The sequence below is a fragment of the Drosophila persimilis genome, unplaced genomic scaffold, assembly GCF_003286085.1.
Source record: "Drosophila persimilis strain 14011-0111.01,24,50 unplaced genomic scaffold, DperRS2 tig00000000-arrow-pilon, whole genome shotgun sequence".
Taxonomy (NCBI): domain Eukaryota; kingdom Metazoa; phylum Arthropoda; class Insecta; order Diptera; family Drosophilidae; genus Drosophila; species Drosophila persimilis.
The window spans coordinates 23,993,655-24,014,087 of NW_020825288.1; the positions used below are offsets into that span (position 1 = coordinate 23,993,655).

Genomic DNA, 20,433 nt, shown 5'->3' on the forward strand with positions numbered 1-20,433 from the left:
AGTGCTACTAGTACAGCGATTACGGCCAAACAAATGGCTTCAACAGTAATCAGTGCAAGCTCTTTTCGCCAGTTAATAATTGCCCAAAATCAGAGCCTGACGGAAGGAAGAATGATAGCTGGCAGAAAAGCATAAATTGCAGGCAAAAATGTTCACCAGCCACCAATTAATTCAAAATTTATACACAGTCAACTACTGAGGCATCATCAGGGCCCTGCCTCGGACACATTCATCCTGTCTGGCTAATGTGAAAAGCATAGGGAAAGAGACATAGACATAGACATAGACTGGGGACAGAGGAATTCTAATGTTGGTGATGGTTGAACTGCAACAAGGGACCGCATTAGCCACAATGGTCATGTGTGACAGCTGGACAAGAGTCGTCGCACATCCCAGAGTGAAGGTTGGTCGGACCTGCCCGTGTCATTTATGCATTACGGACTGATTGATTTGGCACTCGGGAGCCGCTCGACAAGTAAATGTTGAATGAATTCCATGTTCCTGTGGCTGACAGAGCTCAACGAACGATAGTTCCGTCAGAATCAGCATCAGCAGTACCCTCATGCTCTTTAATTGTTTGACTCTCCCCGAGTAACTATCATATCCACGCCAGCTACTCCCACCATACAGAGGCAATTTCAATTTCAATTTAAACAGACTAGAGAGCAGGCATTTATGGCAGTAAACACTGTGAGTAGGAGTTCAGTAAATGAAGCCCTAAATACAATTCAAATGACAGTGAAAATCTTTTTGCAAATCCTCTAGGCAACAATTACACATTTGGATCCAAACTCAGAACTGGACCCGGACCCGTACCCGTACTCGTACCCGTACCCGTACCCGTACTGTCCTGGCATTAATGCGGTTAGATTGTGTAACCTTCATCCGAGTCGCAAGAGACACTGGGGTATGCTCTCCGTCTCCGTCTCCTTCTCTGGCTCTCTGGTTTTCGCAAAGTGCCAAAAAGTCTAAAAAAGGAATATCCTTGTGTAGTTGTTTCTGTTGTTCCAGACAGCAACATGGCTGGAGGATGGCATTCCGCCTCTGCATGACAACTCCACTCTGTTGCTCCATTTGCAACATTTATGGGATTCCGTATGTTTGCTCTCCGACCATGTGTGCTCGTATCGTCGGATGAGAGTGCCAGTATGTGTGTATGTATGTGTGGAAGAGGTCATTTTATTGTTTCCAGACAAAATGGTCAAATGGGAATTTGGTTTTTAGCATCCAGTTTTTTGCCATGACATACCGTGTGTCTGTGTGAGTGGCCTAAAGATTTGTATTGAACTGTCGAACATGTTACTGGGGGCTGGGCAGTGGCTCTGGGTAAAGGCGCATCCCCTAACATCCCCCCAACGGAAAGTTCCAGAGATGGGCCGAAAACAATGCAAATGATTAGAATAATCGCCGTAGGTGTTTGAGCTTTTCCCAGCTTTTCCTCTCCCATAAACCCAAATTTTCTGTTTGCCGCCATAAAAGTTTCCAATTTTCAGCATTCAAACAGTTTTATTACTCTCGATTGACTTTCGGCTCCAAAGTGAATTTTATGGTCTCATTTCGGCTTGGAATGTAGTCGGGACAAAGGCTTCTTCTCCGCCTACGAGTGTCGTTGTGACCAAATTTAAATTATTCATTGAGAAATTATCAATTACCAGTCGCGCCAAAATTAAGGTGGCTAAGGTGGGAAGCTCTCATCACAGTCGTTAATACAAATTTATTGTTTTTCCATGCTGACAGGGGAAGTAAATTGGGAATATAATTCATTCATTTGCACCTTCTGCGAGTTTATTAGGTTGGGTCGTCAAGGAGCTCCTTCTTTTGTCTTCCTCTTAGATGCTAATTTCTAGCGTGGAAAATTTTGCCTTGATAGCAAATTGCCTCTCTATTGCCTGGTCGAGGCCACTCCTCCTAAATGTGTCCCAACACTGCAAATGGTCGATTTGTTTTGGTTTCATGAATATTACCAAGAATAATGAGTGCAAAACACAACTTGAACAGCTCTGATTTATTAGTATTTTAGTGTTCATTTCTTGAGTGGTTGCAAATGAAATAAAATGGAGTGAAAGAAGTTAATTTTGGATCTTTAAAATAATCGGAATTTGCGTATTTATACTCGTTTAGTTTTCAACTTTATTATAGTTATTTTCAGGCTAGTAATAAGTTGCTTTAGTTAGTTTTGTTTTGGAGGTCCTAGTATTTTCTCGATTTCGCAGAGTCTGTCCATGACTTGCTGATTGCGAGCCTTCTGGTCCTTCAGCTTCTCCCCAATGGCGTCTAGGGTTGCCGCAATGGCCAACAGCGACACATCTGTCGTTTGTAAATCCCTCAGTAGAGGCGTTATCTTGGCTACTGGCACGGAGCTGGGATCAGCAGATGCAGAATCTATTGGTTCTTTAGTGGAATCCTCGGCAGAATCTGGAGTGGAGATGGCTGCTGGAACCTCAGAGATCCCAACCACTTCAATAGCTTTTGGGGCTTCAATGATGGCCGGTGGAGTCTCAGGAGTGGCTGCAACAACTGGTACTGGAATCTGTACTTCGACAACGAGAGAAGCTACTGTATCCAGTGGTTCTGGTACGGAAACTTCTACATCAACAACTAATGGTTGAGGACTTGGGATTAAAGTCTCTATAACGGCGGCAGTAACTGGGTCCTGATCGGTCACTTTAGTTTCGGCAGTAGGAACAGTGGGATTCTCTATAGATGGTTCCAAAATGGTTGCCGGAATTTCTGTTTCGGCAGCAACCTCTGTAGGAGCAGAACCAGGTTCCGCAGTGGCTTGTACTTCAACTGTGGGTTCTGCAGGAGCTGCAGCTTTTGGCTCCTCGGCAGCTTGTGGAGTCTCAGAACTAGGAATGACCTTTGGCTTTTCTACTACATCTTCAGCTACTGGCGATTCTATAACAGCTGCAGCTACTGGCGCCTCAGGTATTGGCAGTTCAGCAATGGAAACAGCAGCAGAAATGAATGGATCCACAACAGACCCCTGAATTGTGTCAATCGGAGTTGGTTCGGGCAACACATTGGGAATTTCGACTGTTACTGGATCAGCTGGAGCAGCCGCAAGAACTGTTTCCGGATTGGTTGTGGGAGTTTCAACAACAGGATCGGGTAACGGACTTGCGACCTCTTTAGCAGCAGGAACTGGCTCCGCGGATGCCACTGGACTTGGACAAACTTCTATCACGTCGGGAGTAACTAATGCCGCAGGGTTTGGAACATTGACTTGTTCCGTAGAAGGTACAGTCTCGGTAACAATAACAGGTTCTGGAATCGGTTTTGGAACTTCTACAGGGGCTATAACTGCCTCGGGAGTGGCCACTGGTGCATCTGCAACGGCAACAGCTGGTTCCATAATAGTTTCGGCAGTAGGGACTGGAGTAGTTTCGATGACTGGTTCGGCTGGGGTGGGAGCTTCTAAAACGGCTATAACAGGCTCCGGCACGGACGAAGGTATATCTGCAACAGCAGGAGACGGTTCCACGATCGCTGCTGCGGCAGCAACAATTGGTTCTGAAGTCGGTGCTTGCTCTACTAAGGGAGTCGCAGCTGTGGATTCGGCAGCGTTAATAATTGGAGTTTCGACGGGAGCTTCTAAGGCGACTATAACTGGTTTCGGAGACAGGACTACTACTTCAGCAACAGAAACAGCAGAGATTTCCGGGACGGCAGCAATAACTGAAGCTGGTGTCGCTACGGGAGCTACGACTGCAGCTATAGCTGGTTCCGCAGCTGTCGAAGGTATATGTACATCTGCAACAGCAGCAGACGGTTCCGATCTAATTGTCTCGCCTGAAGAAACCACGGGAGTATCAGGGACGGCAGCAGCTTGGGGTACCGGAGTGGGCACAGGTGCTTCTACGGTGGCTAGAGCTGGCTCCGGGACTGGCTCTGGTACTACTGCAGCAGCAGGAACTGTTTCCGCAATTGGTACAGAAGTTGGCACGGCGACTATAACGGGTTGCGAGACAACCGCTGGAGTCACAACTGGAGACTCGACAGAAGGAACAGCCACTGGTGTTTCTATTATGGCAGCAACTGGTTTTGAAATCGGTGGAGCTATCTGAACAGCAGCAGCGACTGGTTCCGGGGTCGCTATTGGAGTCTGGACAGGTGCATCGATAGTGGTAGTCCCAACAGGAGGGGCGGCAACAGCTGGTTCTTGAATCGGCACGGCTGTTGGAGTGGCAGCCGCTGGACTAGGAGGCGTTGGAGCCAGTACTGTGGCCGCAGTAGCGGGAATCGCCGCAACAGCTGGTGGAGAAACAATCGTTGGAGCAAGTACAGGCGACCCAGTAGCTGGAGTTGACGCAGCAATGGGTTGGACAACAGCTTGCAGCTCAGCAGATGGGCTCTGAGCAGCAACAGCAGTAGTTGGAGGCAAAACATTCGGTATCGGTGAAGCAATGGGTGCAGCTGGAGTCGGAGCAGCAGTTTGAGTTATTGGGGCAGGAATTGTTGCTGAAGTGGCAACTGTTGCCGTTGGATGGGGAGTTGGTGTGGTAGCAGGTGACGGGGCAGCAACTGTCGGCGAAGTTACAGTCGGAGCAGGAGCAACAGGGGTTGCAGCAACCACGGGAGCAGGTGCCGCAACTGCTGCCACTGTGGCAGCAACAGGTTGGGGTGCCACAGGCGCTGCGGCAGGAGAAGCAGAAGCCACCGCGGCTACCACCACTGGTTCAACAGTTCCACCTTGCTCCATGTCTGAAGTTTTCTATGGTTCCCACTAGAGCTATCCGCTCAATGTTCAAAGTGAAATCTTTTGTGGCACTTTTCCCCTTAGCTTTCCTCTTGTCCTGTGCTCAGTGTAAAAGATAGCAGAAGACTTTCCATTTCATGGTCAGCAACCCACTGAAAAAGAAAAAAAGATAGAATAAGAAGTAAGCATTTGGGAAGCCTGACCTTGAATTGGGTCATTGTCTAGGAAATACAGAAGGGGTGTCCCTGTGCAAACAAAACGACGTGTGAAGGCAAATAAGGTAAACGTAAAAGAAAACTGGGCGAAATGTGAAAGCTCAACAAAGATTTCATCGTTCTTTTTTAAGTCTGTTTTCTACCCGTTTTCCAAGCAATCGATCAATTTAATTGATTTTGTGTTTTCCGTGGCGCCACGAAGACGTGTCTGCTTCCATAACGTTTTCGTGGGGAAAATAATTTGCATAAATTTATGATGATTTCCTGTAGGGTTTCTGGAACCATTTCGAGGGACTTGAGATGAGTAACGAAGTTTACTGGATTAATCGAAGCCTTTTAGCGTGGTATCCATTTGCGTTGAAACGGCTACAATTGGATATATGTATGTACATACTCGTACAGAGATCTATGCTAGAATTGAAAAATATTTTAGGTCAATTAATATTCTTTACCAATTGAAATTTTGTATTGTGTTCTTCACTTCACACAACCTCTCATTGGCAAGCGTCGCGGCTAACTGGCCCGCTGACCAAGTTTTCTTGGATATTTTCACCTCGTCTCGATGATTTGCCTTCGTCCAGAAGTCTGACAACTGCCCATTGAAAAGGCAACTAAACGAAGCGTTGAAATCGTTTCTCTTTCATTTTAAATTTAAGATGCTTAGTAGCTGGCCTTTGCTAACATTATTGAATCATTTCCGGTTCACCTGAAGAAGCATTTGGATAAGCGCTGAAAAGTATGCTATCAAATATGTATATCCAATTGTCATACAAAATATTAGTTTTTTGATATTATATTAAATTCCTTTATCACTCTATTTAATATGGAAAGATGCCATAGCCTTGACTTTCCCCCATTCATTCTATTCACCCTTTCATAGGATTTATTCGTTCCTCTGCACCCTTTCAGGGGTTTATCCTCGCTTGATTGCATATCGCTTACCACTCGCTTTGTCAGAGCCAGACACATAACTTGTTATTTACACAATACTGATTACTTTGCCGTATTTGCAATGTAGTTGTCAACGAAATGCGACTCTGTATCTGGGACCTCCTCTTTCCCCTCCTTCTCTTCTCTTCTCACTGGTCTGCCATTCAATGTCTGATGCAATGACAGTTGACAAACTGCCACGACACGACGTAGCCGTTGGATCGGAACACATTAGCTCGGTGGAAATGTAATCGCAAAGAACTAAGAAATAAATCTTTCAATTTTTCGAATGAATAGAAGAAATGGGGAAACGCGATTGGGATGCGGGGCTACGGCTGGCTCAGGGAAGTGCAGCCAAATGTGAAGCGATTCCTAGTGGCAGTCAGGAGTCGGAGTCGGAGTTGGAGTTGCAGTTGCACATGCAGTCCGCTGGAGCAAGTGTAATGTGATCTGCGTACAATTTGCAGCCCGTCGTTTAAAAAAATCCCAAGCCCCACCCCAAACACACTTGAGACTTTTGCAAATAGTTTTTTCCACATATGAACAGAAAGAATTTGCTCAACAAAAAGAGGAATATATGTATATAAATAAAGGAGAGATGGGAAAACGCTTATATGGAAATGATTTCGAACCAAGGAGCGAACGAAGTAGTTGTGGAGATTGAATTGGCAGTTCAATTTCACGTATTATTGACATTTAAGCGTAAGCATTTGAATATAAACTGAACCCCTCTGAAGCAGAGGCTCAGAGGATAGAACGGATGTATAGATATGGGTGGAGTCCTTCGACAGGATGCACAGACATTGGCTGCCTATTATTTTCTGTGCGATAAATCAATCGCATGAAGGAAAATGCAGAGAAAATACCAAGATAAGTGGAAATGAAATTACATCAAGCATACAAATTGTATTTATACTTTATTCTATCCTTTCCTGCATCACTGCACTCAACAATTGATCCCGGGCTGGCGTAGTGTATAAGGGTATTTCTGCCAAACGATGTATCCATTTTCAATGCTTTATATGTATTACATAAAGTTAGACTTGCATTGCGTTGAGAATCTCTGAAGGCACAGATCAGATTAAACATCTAAGGGAATATCACATAGCTTTACCTCAGCTATTTTCTTCGGCTGACAAAAAGGTCTCAGAGATATTAAATATTTCTTCGTTATTTCTATTTATTCATATACACGATCCAATTTTCCAATCCACACTTTGTTATTAAATTTAAAAATTAATGTTTAAAGTTTCCCTTCTGATTTCTACCACTTTGTCATCCAATCCTTGACCTCTCTTGACTTTATTGAATGTGTATTTAGTTCAAAAAAACGTTGAATTTCTTTTTCAAGCAAAAATATTTATCAACCGCTTCGGGGAAAAACACACAATTTTTCCAAATTATTGACATCACATTTCCCGCAGTGCTTTCCAGGTACAAAAAAAAAGATTTAAAAAACAACAGAAAAAAACGACAAGAGCAACACATTAATTGCCATCATTTTGCACGCACTTCGAGGGCGATTGAAAGTGGAGCACGAATGCGAAATGCAAAGACCAAATACAAATAGGCGACCGAATCGCAATCATTATGGCAATCGTCAGCTCCAGCTTCAATCCGGGACCGCTTCCGGGTGTATTTTGCTAAATTGCAAATATTTCTCGATTCGCATGCATCAGCAGAGAATGCAATGCAAACAATTTTCGCCCAGCGGCCACAATAAAAGGGGAAACCCCCAGCGAACACCAAAAAAAGAGGCCCACACCCATACACACCCAAAGAGTGCAGGATATATTGAACACAAGAAAAAACTGTCCGAAAAATCCGATTTTCTAAACTTCGGTGAGTGTGGGGCCTTCATATGCGCGGATGCTGACAGACAGCATATGCAGACAGCATATACAGACTTGTACTACCTTACCTTGAGGAAAATATACCTTGAGGGAGGCATTTTGCTGGCTCAGCAGAAAAAATGTGCGCCGTATGGCAGCCCTGGTCTCTCGGCGAGCTTTCATGCTGCGGCTGTTGCAACTATGGTGCAATTTATTTCCAGTTTGATTGGTTTTTTCGTGCTTAATTGCACTTGGCATGCGGGGGATCCAGTTGGGAGCTCGTTCGGTTAAGTGTGGGTGAGCAGTAGGGGTAGTGGCTGCCACAATTGGTTGAAAGGTCGCGCTCATCACGTGCTTTAATAATTTATTCAAATTAACACGCGTCAGCCCACGTCTCTCTCAGTCTCCTTCTGCATGTCTGTCTGTTTGTCTGTCTATCTGTCTGTCTGTCTGTCAGTCAGTGGGTCAGGCAGGTCAGGGAGAAGGCTGCTCTACGGTTAATGGCCAACACTTTGTGGTCGGAGTAAACCGGAAAAACTGGCAGCCAAATGCAAAATATTGCACACAAGCATCCACTTAAGGGTGGGGCTCCGGATCCACACTTTCAGTGTGTGAGTGTGCAAATTACAACTACATATTTAATGCATTTTTATGCACATTTTCCAACAAACACGTAGGGAAAAAGCCCTGACTATGGCCATGGCTCTGCTCTGCTCGGGCACGAACCTTTTGACACTTGACAATTTGATTGTTTTTAAGGCAAAGTGTTAAATTATGCAAAGCACATAACAAACAAAAATCAAAAAGGCACAATCAACACCATGAACCGGGGCAAACACTGAGACATAAAAAGTAAAATATTTAAGCGGAAGGTTCAACAGCAGTACGCATCAATTAAATTGGGGAAAATACTTGAAATATTTCAATGAGTTTTGGAGATTTTCGTAGTGCCGAGAATGTATAGAGGACACTTGCGCAATTAAGCTGTAAGATGTAAAGTGATGTCCCAAATATGAAGGATTAGTTATAGCATAGGGAGAAAACTTCAGAGCAAGCTTTGTAGTTTCAATTAAGATAACAGACCAACAAGATATTTTTATCCCTCAACGACAATGAAGGAAATCCATATATAAAGCATAGACAATGTGAAGAGAGGTACTTCAAATTTAAGACCTAAGTAAATACCTAATCCAACAGATCTTTGAGACCTCTATGAGAGCACTTTAGTGCTCCAATAAATTTTTGTATTCCACTAGATCTCTCCCTCTTCAGAATTCTACATAGCCTCGCAAAACGATAGCCGCAAACAGTTTATAAAATTCAAATGAATTAAACATTAAATGAACAATATTTACTCCTTAATTGCAACTAATGTAGCAAGTTAAATGGCAGTAAACTAATTACGATCCCTTGCTGGTTCAACATAATTTTCATTGCATTTTTTTCCTTGGCAGCTTTTCTTTCCTGTGGCTCTGGCTCTTGCCCCGGCCTCTGTTCCCGTTCGGCAACGTTCTCTTACTCCTTTTCCACTCCGTTCAGGCTCCTTTCTGGCTCCTTTCTTGTGGTAAATTAACTTGAATGCCGCAATGTATTTACCGCTACTCCCGGCCAGAAAAAAGAACAACAAAAAAAATAAATAAAGAAGGGGAAAAAACAATGAACAAGCGGCAAATGGAAAGGGTTAAAGAGCAAACAAATCCGACAAGCCAAGAGAGGAATGGTGCAACGTGTCCGGGAAGGATTCCGGAAGGGAAGGCATTCCAACGGAGGTTTAGTGGAGAAAGGTAGCGCCGGAGAGGCGTACTGGCAGGCAGGCAGGCAGGCAGCTGTAGTCGCGTAACTTTTATCATTAGTCCGCTGGGAAATTTAACGGGCACTTAAGTTTTTCTCACTCGTTTTTAACTTATTTTTCCTGAACTATTGTTAAGCCATAGTCACTGCCCTTCTCCCTCCCTCTCTCTTTCTCTCTCTTCAGGCTGTCACCTTTCATTTGGCTGGGTCTACTTGTAGCCTGCAGCTCCTTGGGAAATTTATATTACATTCACTCCAAAAACAACCCACCGAAAAAAGGGCAGCACCTTTGCTACATCATTTATAAGGAAGTTCTATTTTGTTCTTTGCTTCGGTTTCTGCGGATATTGTTGCAATTTATTTTATTGCATTTTGTCTACAGTTTGTGGATTTAATTTGGAAGAGGGTTCCCATTCTTCCCAGCCCATTCTTGAAACTACATCGGCTCTTGACTCGGAACATAACAAGCTGCCAAGTTTTTAATGTGTGGATAAGGCCTAAGCGAAAACTTTTTCGATTTGCTCGGGGTTCACATTTCTTCCGCCTCTCATCTTTGCCTTCTTTTTATGATTTTATGAGGGGATGCTGTTAAGGGTACTCTCTTACTTGGGATTACCTCGTTAATATTCGGAAAGGTCACTTGATTTGGCGTATTTTCTATGCAATATTAGAAAAGATAGCGTATATTATCCTCCTGGAGGCATATGAAGGTTAAAACCATAAATCAAAGCAGTACTTTCTACCCCCAAAAAAATTAAAAAGGGCTGTTGTAATGAACAGGGTGGAAACGTATTTGCATCGTTATATATATTTTCTGTCATTTGAATAGCTATTTATAGATATATTCTATCGTCTTTATAGTCACAATACTTGACTAACGCTTAACGCCTCTGTTCGTTAAGAAATATTTGAAAATTACCAAACATCACCACTGCCAATGGTATTGCAGATTAAGTGACATCGGCTTAGCTCCTTGTCCCATGTCCATGTTCATCATCTGACCAGAGAATGGCTATCAATGTTCTTCCTGGAGAATGATACCAGCTTCCGTTCCAGACACGTACTTGGATGAGAACCAACACTCACTGAGACGGCAACATGCTGCTGTTTGCCCGCAAAACGAGGAATAAACCAGAAGTTCTTGTTCTTGTCTCTGGTTTTTGGATATTTTCAAGATGTGAACATATGAACGCTTAAAGAAATGTCAATTACATTTGTCGATGTGGACATTGTTGTTGCTGTTTGTCTTGCTGCTGGGGGTGCTGCTGCTGTTGCTCTGTTGGTATTGCCGAAATTTCAAATTTCATTGTGTGGCAACCCGTCAGCCCGGCAGCCCGGCAGCCCAGCAGCCTGGACGACCAGTTTCCATTTTGGCCCGAGTGACATTTGTTGAGCAGAGGCCACAACTCAGGCTCGGCTGTGGGGCACTCAGCACATGTCGTTCTCTGAACAAGGAATTATTCCCCTCCTCATCTTTTTCTGCATCTCTGTCCCTTTTCCCGTGTACTGTCTCTGTGCCGCCATCTCGCTTTTGTGGCAGCCTTGACAAAAGTTCAGACAATTTTAGCAGCACGCACGCATACAATTTATGAACTTTTCACTCAGCTGGTCTGTCAGTTTGTTTCTCCGTTTTTTCTCTCTCTTTCTCCTTTTCTCCATTTATGTCTCCATCTCTCATTCGTTTCTGTAAGTATTTGTATTTGAATATTTCTCTTTATTTGTCTCTCCATCTCTGGTTGAGATTTTAATTTAACAAAAATGCTCTTTTGTCGGTAGTGAAAGCACATATTTTTATTGCAATTTTCTAGCATAATTTGGATTGTTCTTCAAACATTTTGTCCGGTGAACAATTTCACCTGCTTTTCCACATAAAGCATAGAAAAGAAGCTGCGGTCAGTGCCAGGGAATGCAATGGCAAAACCAAATCAAATGTTTTGGAAACTCCTTTCCGCTCAGCCTTGTAGTTCTTTTGGCATTTTCCAAGCTGTACAACGGGTCGCTTGCGTAATTTGCCAAACAGATTTCAAACGGCTTGGCATGTGAGAGCGGGTCACGAGGAAATCCAATGGCCAATGGTTTAGTAAATTCTTATAAAAATGTAGAGTTATTTCATTTGTTTTGGGTTTGCCTTAAAGGTAGGATATTCCGCATCGCCTCTTGAAGTATTTGCAGCGTGCCATTTTCCATGCCTTGAAAACCGATTCAGGTTCAGCTGCTGCAGTTCCGCTTCCGGTTCTGCACTCTGAAATCCCCATTTTGCGTTCTCCTTTCTCCATTTCGAGTCAATTTATTTTTTATTGAATGCATTGATGCGCATTTCTTGTATTTACAATTCACTATTTCTATGTATTTTCGCAGCGATTGTTGTGCTTCGCTGCCCATTCCATGGAAAATATTTTATTTCAATCAATTATTATGGTTGAATCAGAACCAGTCAACAGATAATTACCATTCATCTTGGGTTGCATGTGATTCGGATTACTATTTCGTAGAAGATACCGCTTTTCCCACAGTCAAGGGGAAGTCTCACCCATAAATATGAGCCGCAAATGGGCGAAAAATGCTTCAAAATGTGTTGGGCCATATCCAATCAAAGAAGGACTAGTCTGTGGGCGGCCCTTGAGAATATGTGGTAAACGAAGTCTCCATTCAGACTGAATTCTATGGGCATACTATGGCACTTCTTTGCCCCTCCATTCAATCCCGATTCAAAGCCATCTGCGAAACTGTGAAATGAGCGAATCGAGTGAAGGTCTGTGTGGTGGTGGTCCGAGCCCAGGTTCAGGTTTTGGCTCCCTTTTGACTTGCTTGGTCGAAAGTGTGTAAGTGGAGTGGGCAGCCATAATAAGCTCCATTTCCGCCTTTCCACACCAAATTGCCAGGCACTTACACACACCTTCGAACCCGTCGCACCGGCACCCGCACCCGCACTCGCACTCGCACTCAGTGGCAGAGCGAAGCAGGTGCAAATAAAACGCTAAATTTGTGTACATTTCGACGGTTGCAGTGCGTGGCCGGAAAATTTTTGCACTCAAAAAGGGATTGAAAAACATTTACCACAAAACCATTCCCCTACACATATGTATGTAGTATGTATGTAGAGGTGGAAGGAAAGCCAGGAACAGAGTGTAAAATGCCAGGAGGAGCAAGAAAGCTGAAAGCTGTAAAAACGCCACGAGATGTGCAAAAAACTAATGCAGGAAAAGCGTTTGCCCAAGAGCTGGAAAAACGTTGCCAGGTAAGCAAAGAACAGAACAGAATAGTGCAGAGCAGAGCACACCAGAAAGGAGACACCTAAGTGCCAAGCATATGTCTTCCAACAAAGTAGTAGATAGACACACACAAGAACCCGCTCGAATGTCGCTCTTCTTTTGCCAGCTTCACGTAGGTTTTTCCTCGCGTCCGATTTTTCCACGTGCCCGGCACATATGTAGGTTTTTTTATCCTGCGGTGCTAATGTCGAGTCCCGTGTCCAGTTCTCCATTTAATCCCCCTCCCATGCCAGCACTTCTTCCACATTTTCTTTCGACTATTTGCGGGAGTTTTTACTTTTTATTCATTGGCAGGGAAAACTTTACGATGTCCGCTGATGGCGGCATATGGCTGGATTTTCAGCTGCCATTGAATCAATAATATTTGAGCTTTGTCTCGTTGGTCTTAAATTTGTGTGCATTTTGTGTACCCGCTTAAGTATAATTACATTTATAATATATTGTACACGTTACATAAATCATAAGATGATATACTTAGTACTGGCAAGAGCAGACATTTCAGACGCCTTTCACTTCAAAATAATTTCAATTATATCTTCAAATTATACATATGTACAAGACTTTCCATTCCCCTATTTCCCAATCTTTATGCACCCTCCAGAAATTCCTCAACTTAATTTCCCTGGAGTGCATTATGGGATTCGTCTAAGGGAAAGTACTTCCGACACAATTTGTGGGCAGCCAAGCGGTGGACAAGCTCCGACAGCAGGACAATGATGTCCTTTGGCCATTTATTACCTTGGCACCAAAAAGTAAGTCATCATCCTGGTATTTACAGTTGTTTCGCGCCACCAAAGAGGTGCCACGTGCCACGCGGCACGGACCACGGGCCACGGACCACGGAAAGCGAAGCACGATGCGGGAGCAAGAGCAGATTTCCTTCCTGTCGGTGGATTCGCCGTAGTATCCCAGCAGACAAAAATAAACGAGCCAAAAAAAGAGTTGAACTCCGTTGAGTGGAGCGGAGTTTGGCTGAGTAGCAGCTCCACGTGTCTCCTAGCAGTTGTTTACTGGAACATACAGTCTTCAGCCCTCCTTGAAAGCCCGGGGATTGAGAAGTTTTCTCCAGGTTAATTGTTTAAAGAGCTCGAAACATACGTGAACATGTCAAAGGAATTTCGCACGAGCTATCCTGATTTATTCAATTATAATGAGGGACTCCACTTGACTCTTGGCACCCCGTGAATAATGCAAATCAAATAACGCATTAAGGTCTATAATCTCATATCACGCATGCCCGCAGTCAGTGGGAGGCAAATCATCGTCATGAAGGTGGGGTCCTTCCCATTTCCATTAAGAGGGAAGCTCCCTTCAGACAATCACATAAACATGCATTTGTGTCTGAGTGGGACAAATTAAATTACAGCAAAGTAGCTTTCATGTCTAGGACAGGAACAGCCAGCCATGGGGACGGACACATGGACAAATGGAAACATCCCTCTCTGGCGACGAAAAATCGTAATTCAAATAAAACAGTGTAATTTACCACAGGAAGCCGAGAACGTGGCCTAATAGGCAAATGCCCCACCAGGCACCATCTAATCTACACGGCAGGACGACAAGGAAATGCTCGACCACAAAGGGAAGCTAATACACACACGCACACATGAAGTGGTTGTCCTCTAAAGAAATGTCCAAATATATCATTGCAACTTGACTCGAGTTCAGCCAAAACAAAAACAAAAGAGCCAAAAAAACAGAAAAAAAAACAACAAAACAATTTTCTCGGTGTAATTATAAATATTCAAATGTATTTTGCCAGCCAGCAAACCATTTAACATTATGGTACAGCTTAGGGTGACCCAGAGCCAGAGCCAGAGCCGGAGCCGTGGCCCTGAAATTGAGTACACAAAAGATAATTTCAGATTATCGCCAAAGAAACCGCAGCAGCAAACCGAAAACTTTCTCTGGCAGAACAAAAACCCAACAAGATATCATTTCATTCGTACCAATACATACAAATACATATATATAGAGCCACATGCTCGTACTTGTTCATAAAAGTACTCAAACACACACACAGATACGAGTAGGTACCGTCGTACGTACATATACCACAGAGTTGCTCATACAATTTATGGGAAAACAGATGTATTTGGGTTTATTTATTTGCAGAGTTGGGGCCACCGGAGTGGGGGTCGGTTATGTTCTGGGGCCCCGTTTGTTGTCTTTTGTGCCACCGCATCACAAAAATAATCTCAAAGGAGCTCACAAACATACACCCACACACAATCACATATCGTATATCCAGGACAAAGGCAGAAATCATATACGAATGCGTGGCAGTAACAGTAGGAGGATGAGAGATGTAGGAGCAGGACCAACAGAACCCCGGAACAGCAGGAGTACCAGTAGCAGACATGAAAACAAATCCCTTTGCACATTTTCCGAAAATGAGAAAATGCAAAAGTTTTGCTTGCTTCGGGTAAGACAATGGCTGTGGACCGTGCAACCCCTCGGCCTCATAGACAAGCGGCAAATTAAAACAAACCTCAGGTTGCCCGTATTCGGAAATGAGCAAAAAAACAAAATAAAAATAAAAACAAGAAAGGGCGGACAGCTTTCGCAGTCGAAGCTTTAGATACCCTTCAAAATCTATAATTATATGTAAGTGGTTCAAAGTTGAATACTGCATCCAAAAAGAGCATTGATGTATACAAATCTGTACCCAAAATGTTTCAGAACTTAGGCACGTTTTTGGATAGCTAAAGACATATCTTCCATATTAACTCTTCATTGAAAATGATAAACTATAGACTGCAAAGTCCTTTTTCCTCTACATGCAAAACATCTAGCCAAATCCTTAGTACCCTCTAGAAGGTACATAAGCAGAAACAAGCCAAATCCAACCAAAACTTGAGGATATTTTTGGCCAACTTTTTTGCCCCTTCCCCTTCAACTTCCGTTGGGCTGGCTGCTTCTGTGCATTGGACCAAGTTGATGAAATGCCGAGGGGAGCTGTCTGGCATCTGCTTCTCTTTGTACGAGTGTGGGGGCGTTTCCACATTAACTCCGAGTCGAGTTCTTCGCACCATCCACAGGGGGTCGGAGGTCTCTTTCGGTTCAGAGGTGCGGGTAAAAGCGTTAATGTACGCTGATGTTCACGTAAGGGAATTAACTTATTTGTCAGGTACTTGTTAAGCTAATAGGGGCACATTTAATGCAATGAACTGAAAATTACTGTCACACAAGATTCTCGCTGCTGATATTGCGCCTCTTTTTTAGGGAACCCAGCAAAGAGAGATGAGGATATTTCAATATTTATTATACTAAGGAATGGTCATACAGATCTACATATATACTATACATTTTATCATATAGTCTCTGAGATCTAGGCGGTCATCGGAACGGACGAACGGACAAAAAGACGGACGGACAGACAGACAAAGCTTTATCGACTAAATTTTTGAAAGGTTTAGTAACGCTTCATTCTGGGTGTTTCATTCATCGACATCCATCACAAAACTAATAGACATTGAGTACCGGGTGTACAGATACTTTCAATCTATACTTCAAAAAAACTAACAAAAAACTAAAACTAAAGTATAGTTTTCTTTTGCAATGCTTAAAAGTACCGATCAATAGTAACTCCGAACGTGGATCTTAAGCTTTCCGAAAAGCTTTCTAAAGAGAGTCGGCGCACAGCGCACGCATTTAAGCGAAAGACGTCACGTTTACCTTGACCCAAGAGAGTAGCGTAGCGTAGGGAGAGCATGGATGACCGAAATTCCGCCCAAATGGGCGAAAGATCATCCGATTATGCAGCTAAAGTTCCCAAATATCATCCGATCTTCGAGCTTTTGGTACAGTACCGTTTAGGTGAAGAGACCAGAGGGTGAAGGTCACAATTCAAGGCTAGAGCAGCGTCAAGAAGTTGCACCACTCGCACCGTTGCCGATTTACGCCAGCTGGTACAAAATCATACACCGAAGAAAGCGCAACAAGATGAGCCACAAGACCTATTCTAAGGCTTATGTCAAGGCTTATGTTTACCGAGAGCTTAAGGAATCTTTATTCAATCAAACTGACACCGAAGAAGGCCCGTATTACAAGCAAGTAATTAAATTTCTGAAGAATACTGGTAAGGATCGATCGGTTTTTGTAGCATTGATAACAGGACCTCCGATCAATTCGATTTATCCACTGCAGTGCTCCTCCTGCCCTTGAGCCTGGTTTGCTTTATATTCATATTATTCTACGGCATAGAGGAATAATTGGAAAAGAATTAAGAACTTTTCATAATACGTGTGAGTGTTTGCTTTCGAAAAACAATGAACCCTTCCCTTTTCAATTTTATATTTCTGACCTTTCTTACTTCCATAAATCAAACTGCTTCCCCTTTCGTTTCTCTTGGATGCCCCTATTGTCAGACTACGCATACGATTAAATACCATATTAATTCAAATTTCAAAAGCTTTTTAGATAATCCCTATTTATCTCATCTTGAAGCTAGAGAAATTTTAATTGTTATCCATTGGTATCCAATTATATCACTCTCACTTTTTGGATTTTACCCTTAACATGCCTTCAAAGAGCCCATTAATAAGTTTAACACTATTTCATTTTGCATCTTAAATATAGAACTAGAATATTCTTCTTGTATAATAATTTGTACTTCTACGTTTCTTACTGAGTTTCGTTTCCTTACTACAGGAGAGATTTCGCTTCACAGCATCCAAAGGTCGTGAAGAGATTACATACCCAAACGATCGCCAGAACTAATCTAATCTAATCTGAGCTGCTATATTACGGGTGGAGGGTCTGGATAGTAGACACTGATAGAATGGTGTAAAGACCAGAATTGCTCCACGGTTCAATGGGCCGCAAGGAGTAAATGGTAGCTCGGTCGCAGTGGCAAGGGGTAGGAACAAAAGAGGAAGAACCTACCTCTATAGCCGCCCAAAAAGTCTGCTCAGCAGGCTGTAATCAGTGCAGCCAATGCAAAAATTGTTCGCAAAATGAAAACTAATCGATGGCAGTGCGGGACCAGTCCGGCAAAACTACCGCAGGGGGTAGAGTGGGGCGAATGAGGTTGGTTGTTAGCTAAAGTGGGCGTGGCACCGGCGTGATGGCGTTCCTTTAGGTGTTTTACACGCTGGACGTGCATAAAATTGTGCGCAGTCCCGGCGTACATGGCAGGCGGCATGAGCCATGGGGCAGGAAACAAGCGCAAGAAGAGAAAAGTGGGTGGCGGCGAGGCAAAGAGGGAAGGCTCCGCCTGCGTTGGATTCCCATCACGTATCGCAATTTAAATTAACACTTTGATATTTTTTTTTTTTGCTAAACGTGTCGCGGTTTTTTGTGCCGCAGCCTGTCGGTCTTTCGGGCAGCCAAAAGGGCTGCACATCCATAAGGAAATTTGCCTCAGGGTACTCGGATAATAGAACATTTATTATTTTAATTAAGCGTTTAGTGAGGACCTCAGTATGAGGAGTGTATAATATATGTTTGCAAACCGAGACCATAATCAGTCGGGCAGATTGCCAGGCTCTTTTTCATTCATTTGCATTTCGTTTTGCTTCATAGGCGGACTTCAGTCATTAACTTCATTCAAATACAGTATAGAATATTCCACATTTTAATAGGGGAGAATTTCCTGTATTGCCTATTTGGTAGATTGTCTGCATCATAGATAACCAGATGAACAGAAGAATATATGTATATTTGATGGTGGGAAATCTGTATAACAATAATTAGTTGCTTGTTGTCGAAGCTCCGCATAATTCCAGCTACACAACAGCTTTCCACAAACTGCTATGAGATAAAAGGTGGCAGGCTCTCCTGCCAAAGAGGTGAAATGCAACAAGCAGAAGAAGTCTGAAGAAGGATGGGGTCAAGGAATGCATAATTATGGGCAAAGTTCTCATTTATTTTCGCGCTGAATTAATTAAAAGTTCACTTATGCACGGAATTTGCATAAAAATTACATTTTAATTGCGCTTCATTTGTGAAGAGGACCCTGAATCGTCTTCGTCCTGGTCCTGGTCCTGGTCCTGGTCCTTGTCCTTGTCGTCATCATCGTCATCAGCATCGTCCTCGTCACTGTCTTTTTCTTGGCGTTATGAAAAATTCCCTCACTTTCTTCGGGTAAGGCTTCAAAGCGGAGGAAGGTTGCACACCCAGAGAGACAGAGAAGTGCACTCGAGACAGACAAGAACACTCTGAGCCCCACTACAAAGCGCACTTGCCAGTCGTAATGAAAAAACATTTTCCCTGTAAGGTCTTGGCATGTCCTAAGATAGGGGTTCTGTCGGTAAGGAGTATTGCCTCGAAGACAAGGCAAACAAATGCAAACATATTTACCAGGTTTCAATCATTTTTCCTTATGCATCCTGTTCTGTTAAGCTGTTAGGGTGCCAATCAGCTGTGCAGGAATTCCAATTACTTATTGGCGCTTGGATCAATGGCGTCAAAGTTAATTAGAAGGGAACGAATATTTATGGATATAATTAATACAGAGGAGAACATCTTCCATTCATGGCTAATTTTTTATGGATAATAAGCCCTTGAAGAAACTAAATTTCCACTAGAGCAACCACATTTTGTATCCAGACTCTTATAAATTTTTGCATATGCATATAAAGAGAACTCACTTAGGGTCACATTCAGATGTCACCACTGCCGCTGCCAGCAGTGCGACAAAAGTTAGATAACTTCCCGGAATTAAGCAATGGCCAATAGGTACTCAATAATAATGCATGTAGGTAAAGTATAAGGATAGATATTCTTAAGGATAGATACAAAAATCAGGGTTTATCAGAGCGAGAAGGCTGTCCCATGTCTCAATGGGAACCATAAGTAACACAGCGAACCCAGTGATCACTTAAGCAGGTCTGATATATTTTCATTGTCAGGTGGAAAGAGAATAGACGGAGTGCAGGAATATACTGAATAAGATACGCATCCATATGATTTTGACGAGCTGGCAAGCTCTGCACCTTCTAGCTTTTCTTTTCTTTCTTGGTTCATTTTACTAGAGGATGGTATACACACCCTCTATGGGTTTTTGTGGGTGGGATAAGTAGACTTAAAATAATAAAATAAAATAAAACCAAATAATAAACATAAATAGGTACGAGAACGATCGTATCCGTAGTGGCATTAAAGTCAAACGAAAGGGGAGAAGCAGTTTGATTTCTGGAAGTAAGAAAGGTCAGAAATATAAAATTGAAAAGGGAAGGGTTCATTGTTTTTCGCAAGCAAACACTCACACGTATTATGAAAAGTTCTTAATTCTTTTCCACTTATTCCTCTATGCCGTAGAATAATATGAATATAAAGCAAACCAGGCTCAAGGGCAGGAGGAGCGCTGCAGTGGATAAATCAAATTGATCGGAGGTCCAGCTATCAATGCTACAAAAAGTGATCGATCCTTACCAGTAAATTTCAGAAATTTAATTACTTTCTTGGCCTTCTTCGATGTCAGTTTTATTGAATAAAGATTCCTTAAGCTTTTGGTAAACATAAGCCTTGACAAAAGCCTTAGAATAGGTCTTGTGGCTCTTCTTGTTGCGCTTTCTATGGTGTATGATTTTGTACCAGCTGGCGTAAATCGGTAACGGTGCAAGTGGTGCAACTTCTTGACGCTGCTCTAGCCTTGAATTGTGACCTTCACCCTCTGGTCTCTGAACCATATTCTGGCCTGCGAGCTCTTCAGGCTGCTGGCCCTTCTCTTGGCATGTGATCTCTTTTCT

General features: G+C 43.0%; 1 protein-coding gene across 1 annotated transcript; it reads right to left on the reverse strand.

Moving 5' to 3' along the window:
• Positions 1–2,106: 2,106 nt before the first annotated feature.
• LOC6591865 (calphotin) lies at positions 2,107–5,413 on the reverse strand. Its single transcript, XM_026989096.1, has 2 exons — positions 5,367–5,413; positions 2,107–4,851 (listed from the first exon to the last, which is right to left on the reverse strand). The coding sequence occupies exon 2, from the start codon at positions 4,700–4,702 to the stop codon at positions 2,171–2,173; it is 2,532 nt and encodes an 843-aa protein (XP_026844897.1). The 5' UTR covers positions 4,703–4,851; positions 5,367–5,413; the 3' UTR covers positions 2,107–2,170.
• Between the last annotated feature and the right edge of the window lie 15,020 nt (positions 5,414–20,433).

Excerpts from the sequence above, each read along its gene's own strand:
- LOC6591865 (XM_026989096.1), bottom strand. The coding sequence starts at position 4,702 with ATGGAGCAAGGTGGAACTGTTGAACCAGTGGTGGTAGCCGCGGTGGCT.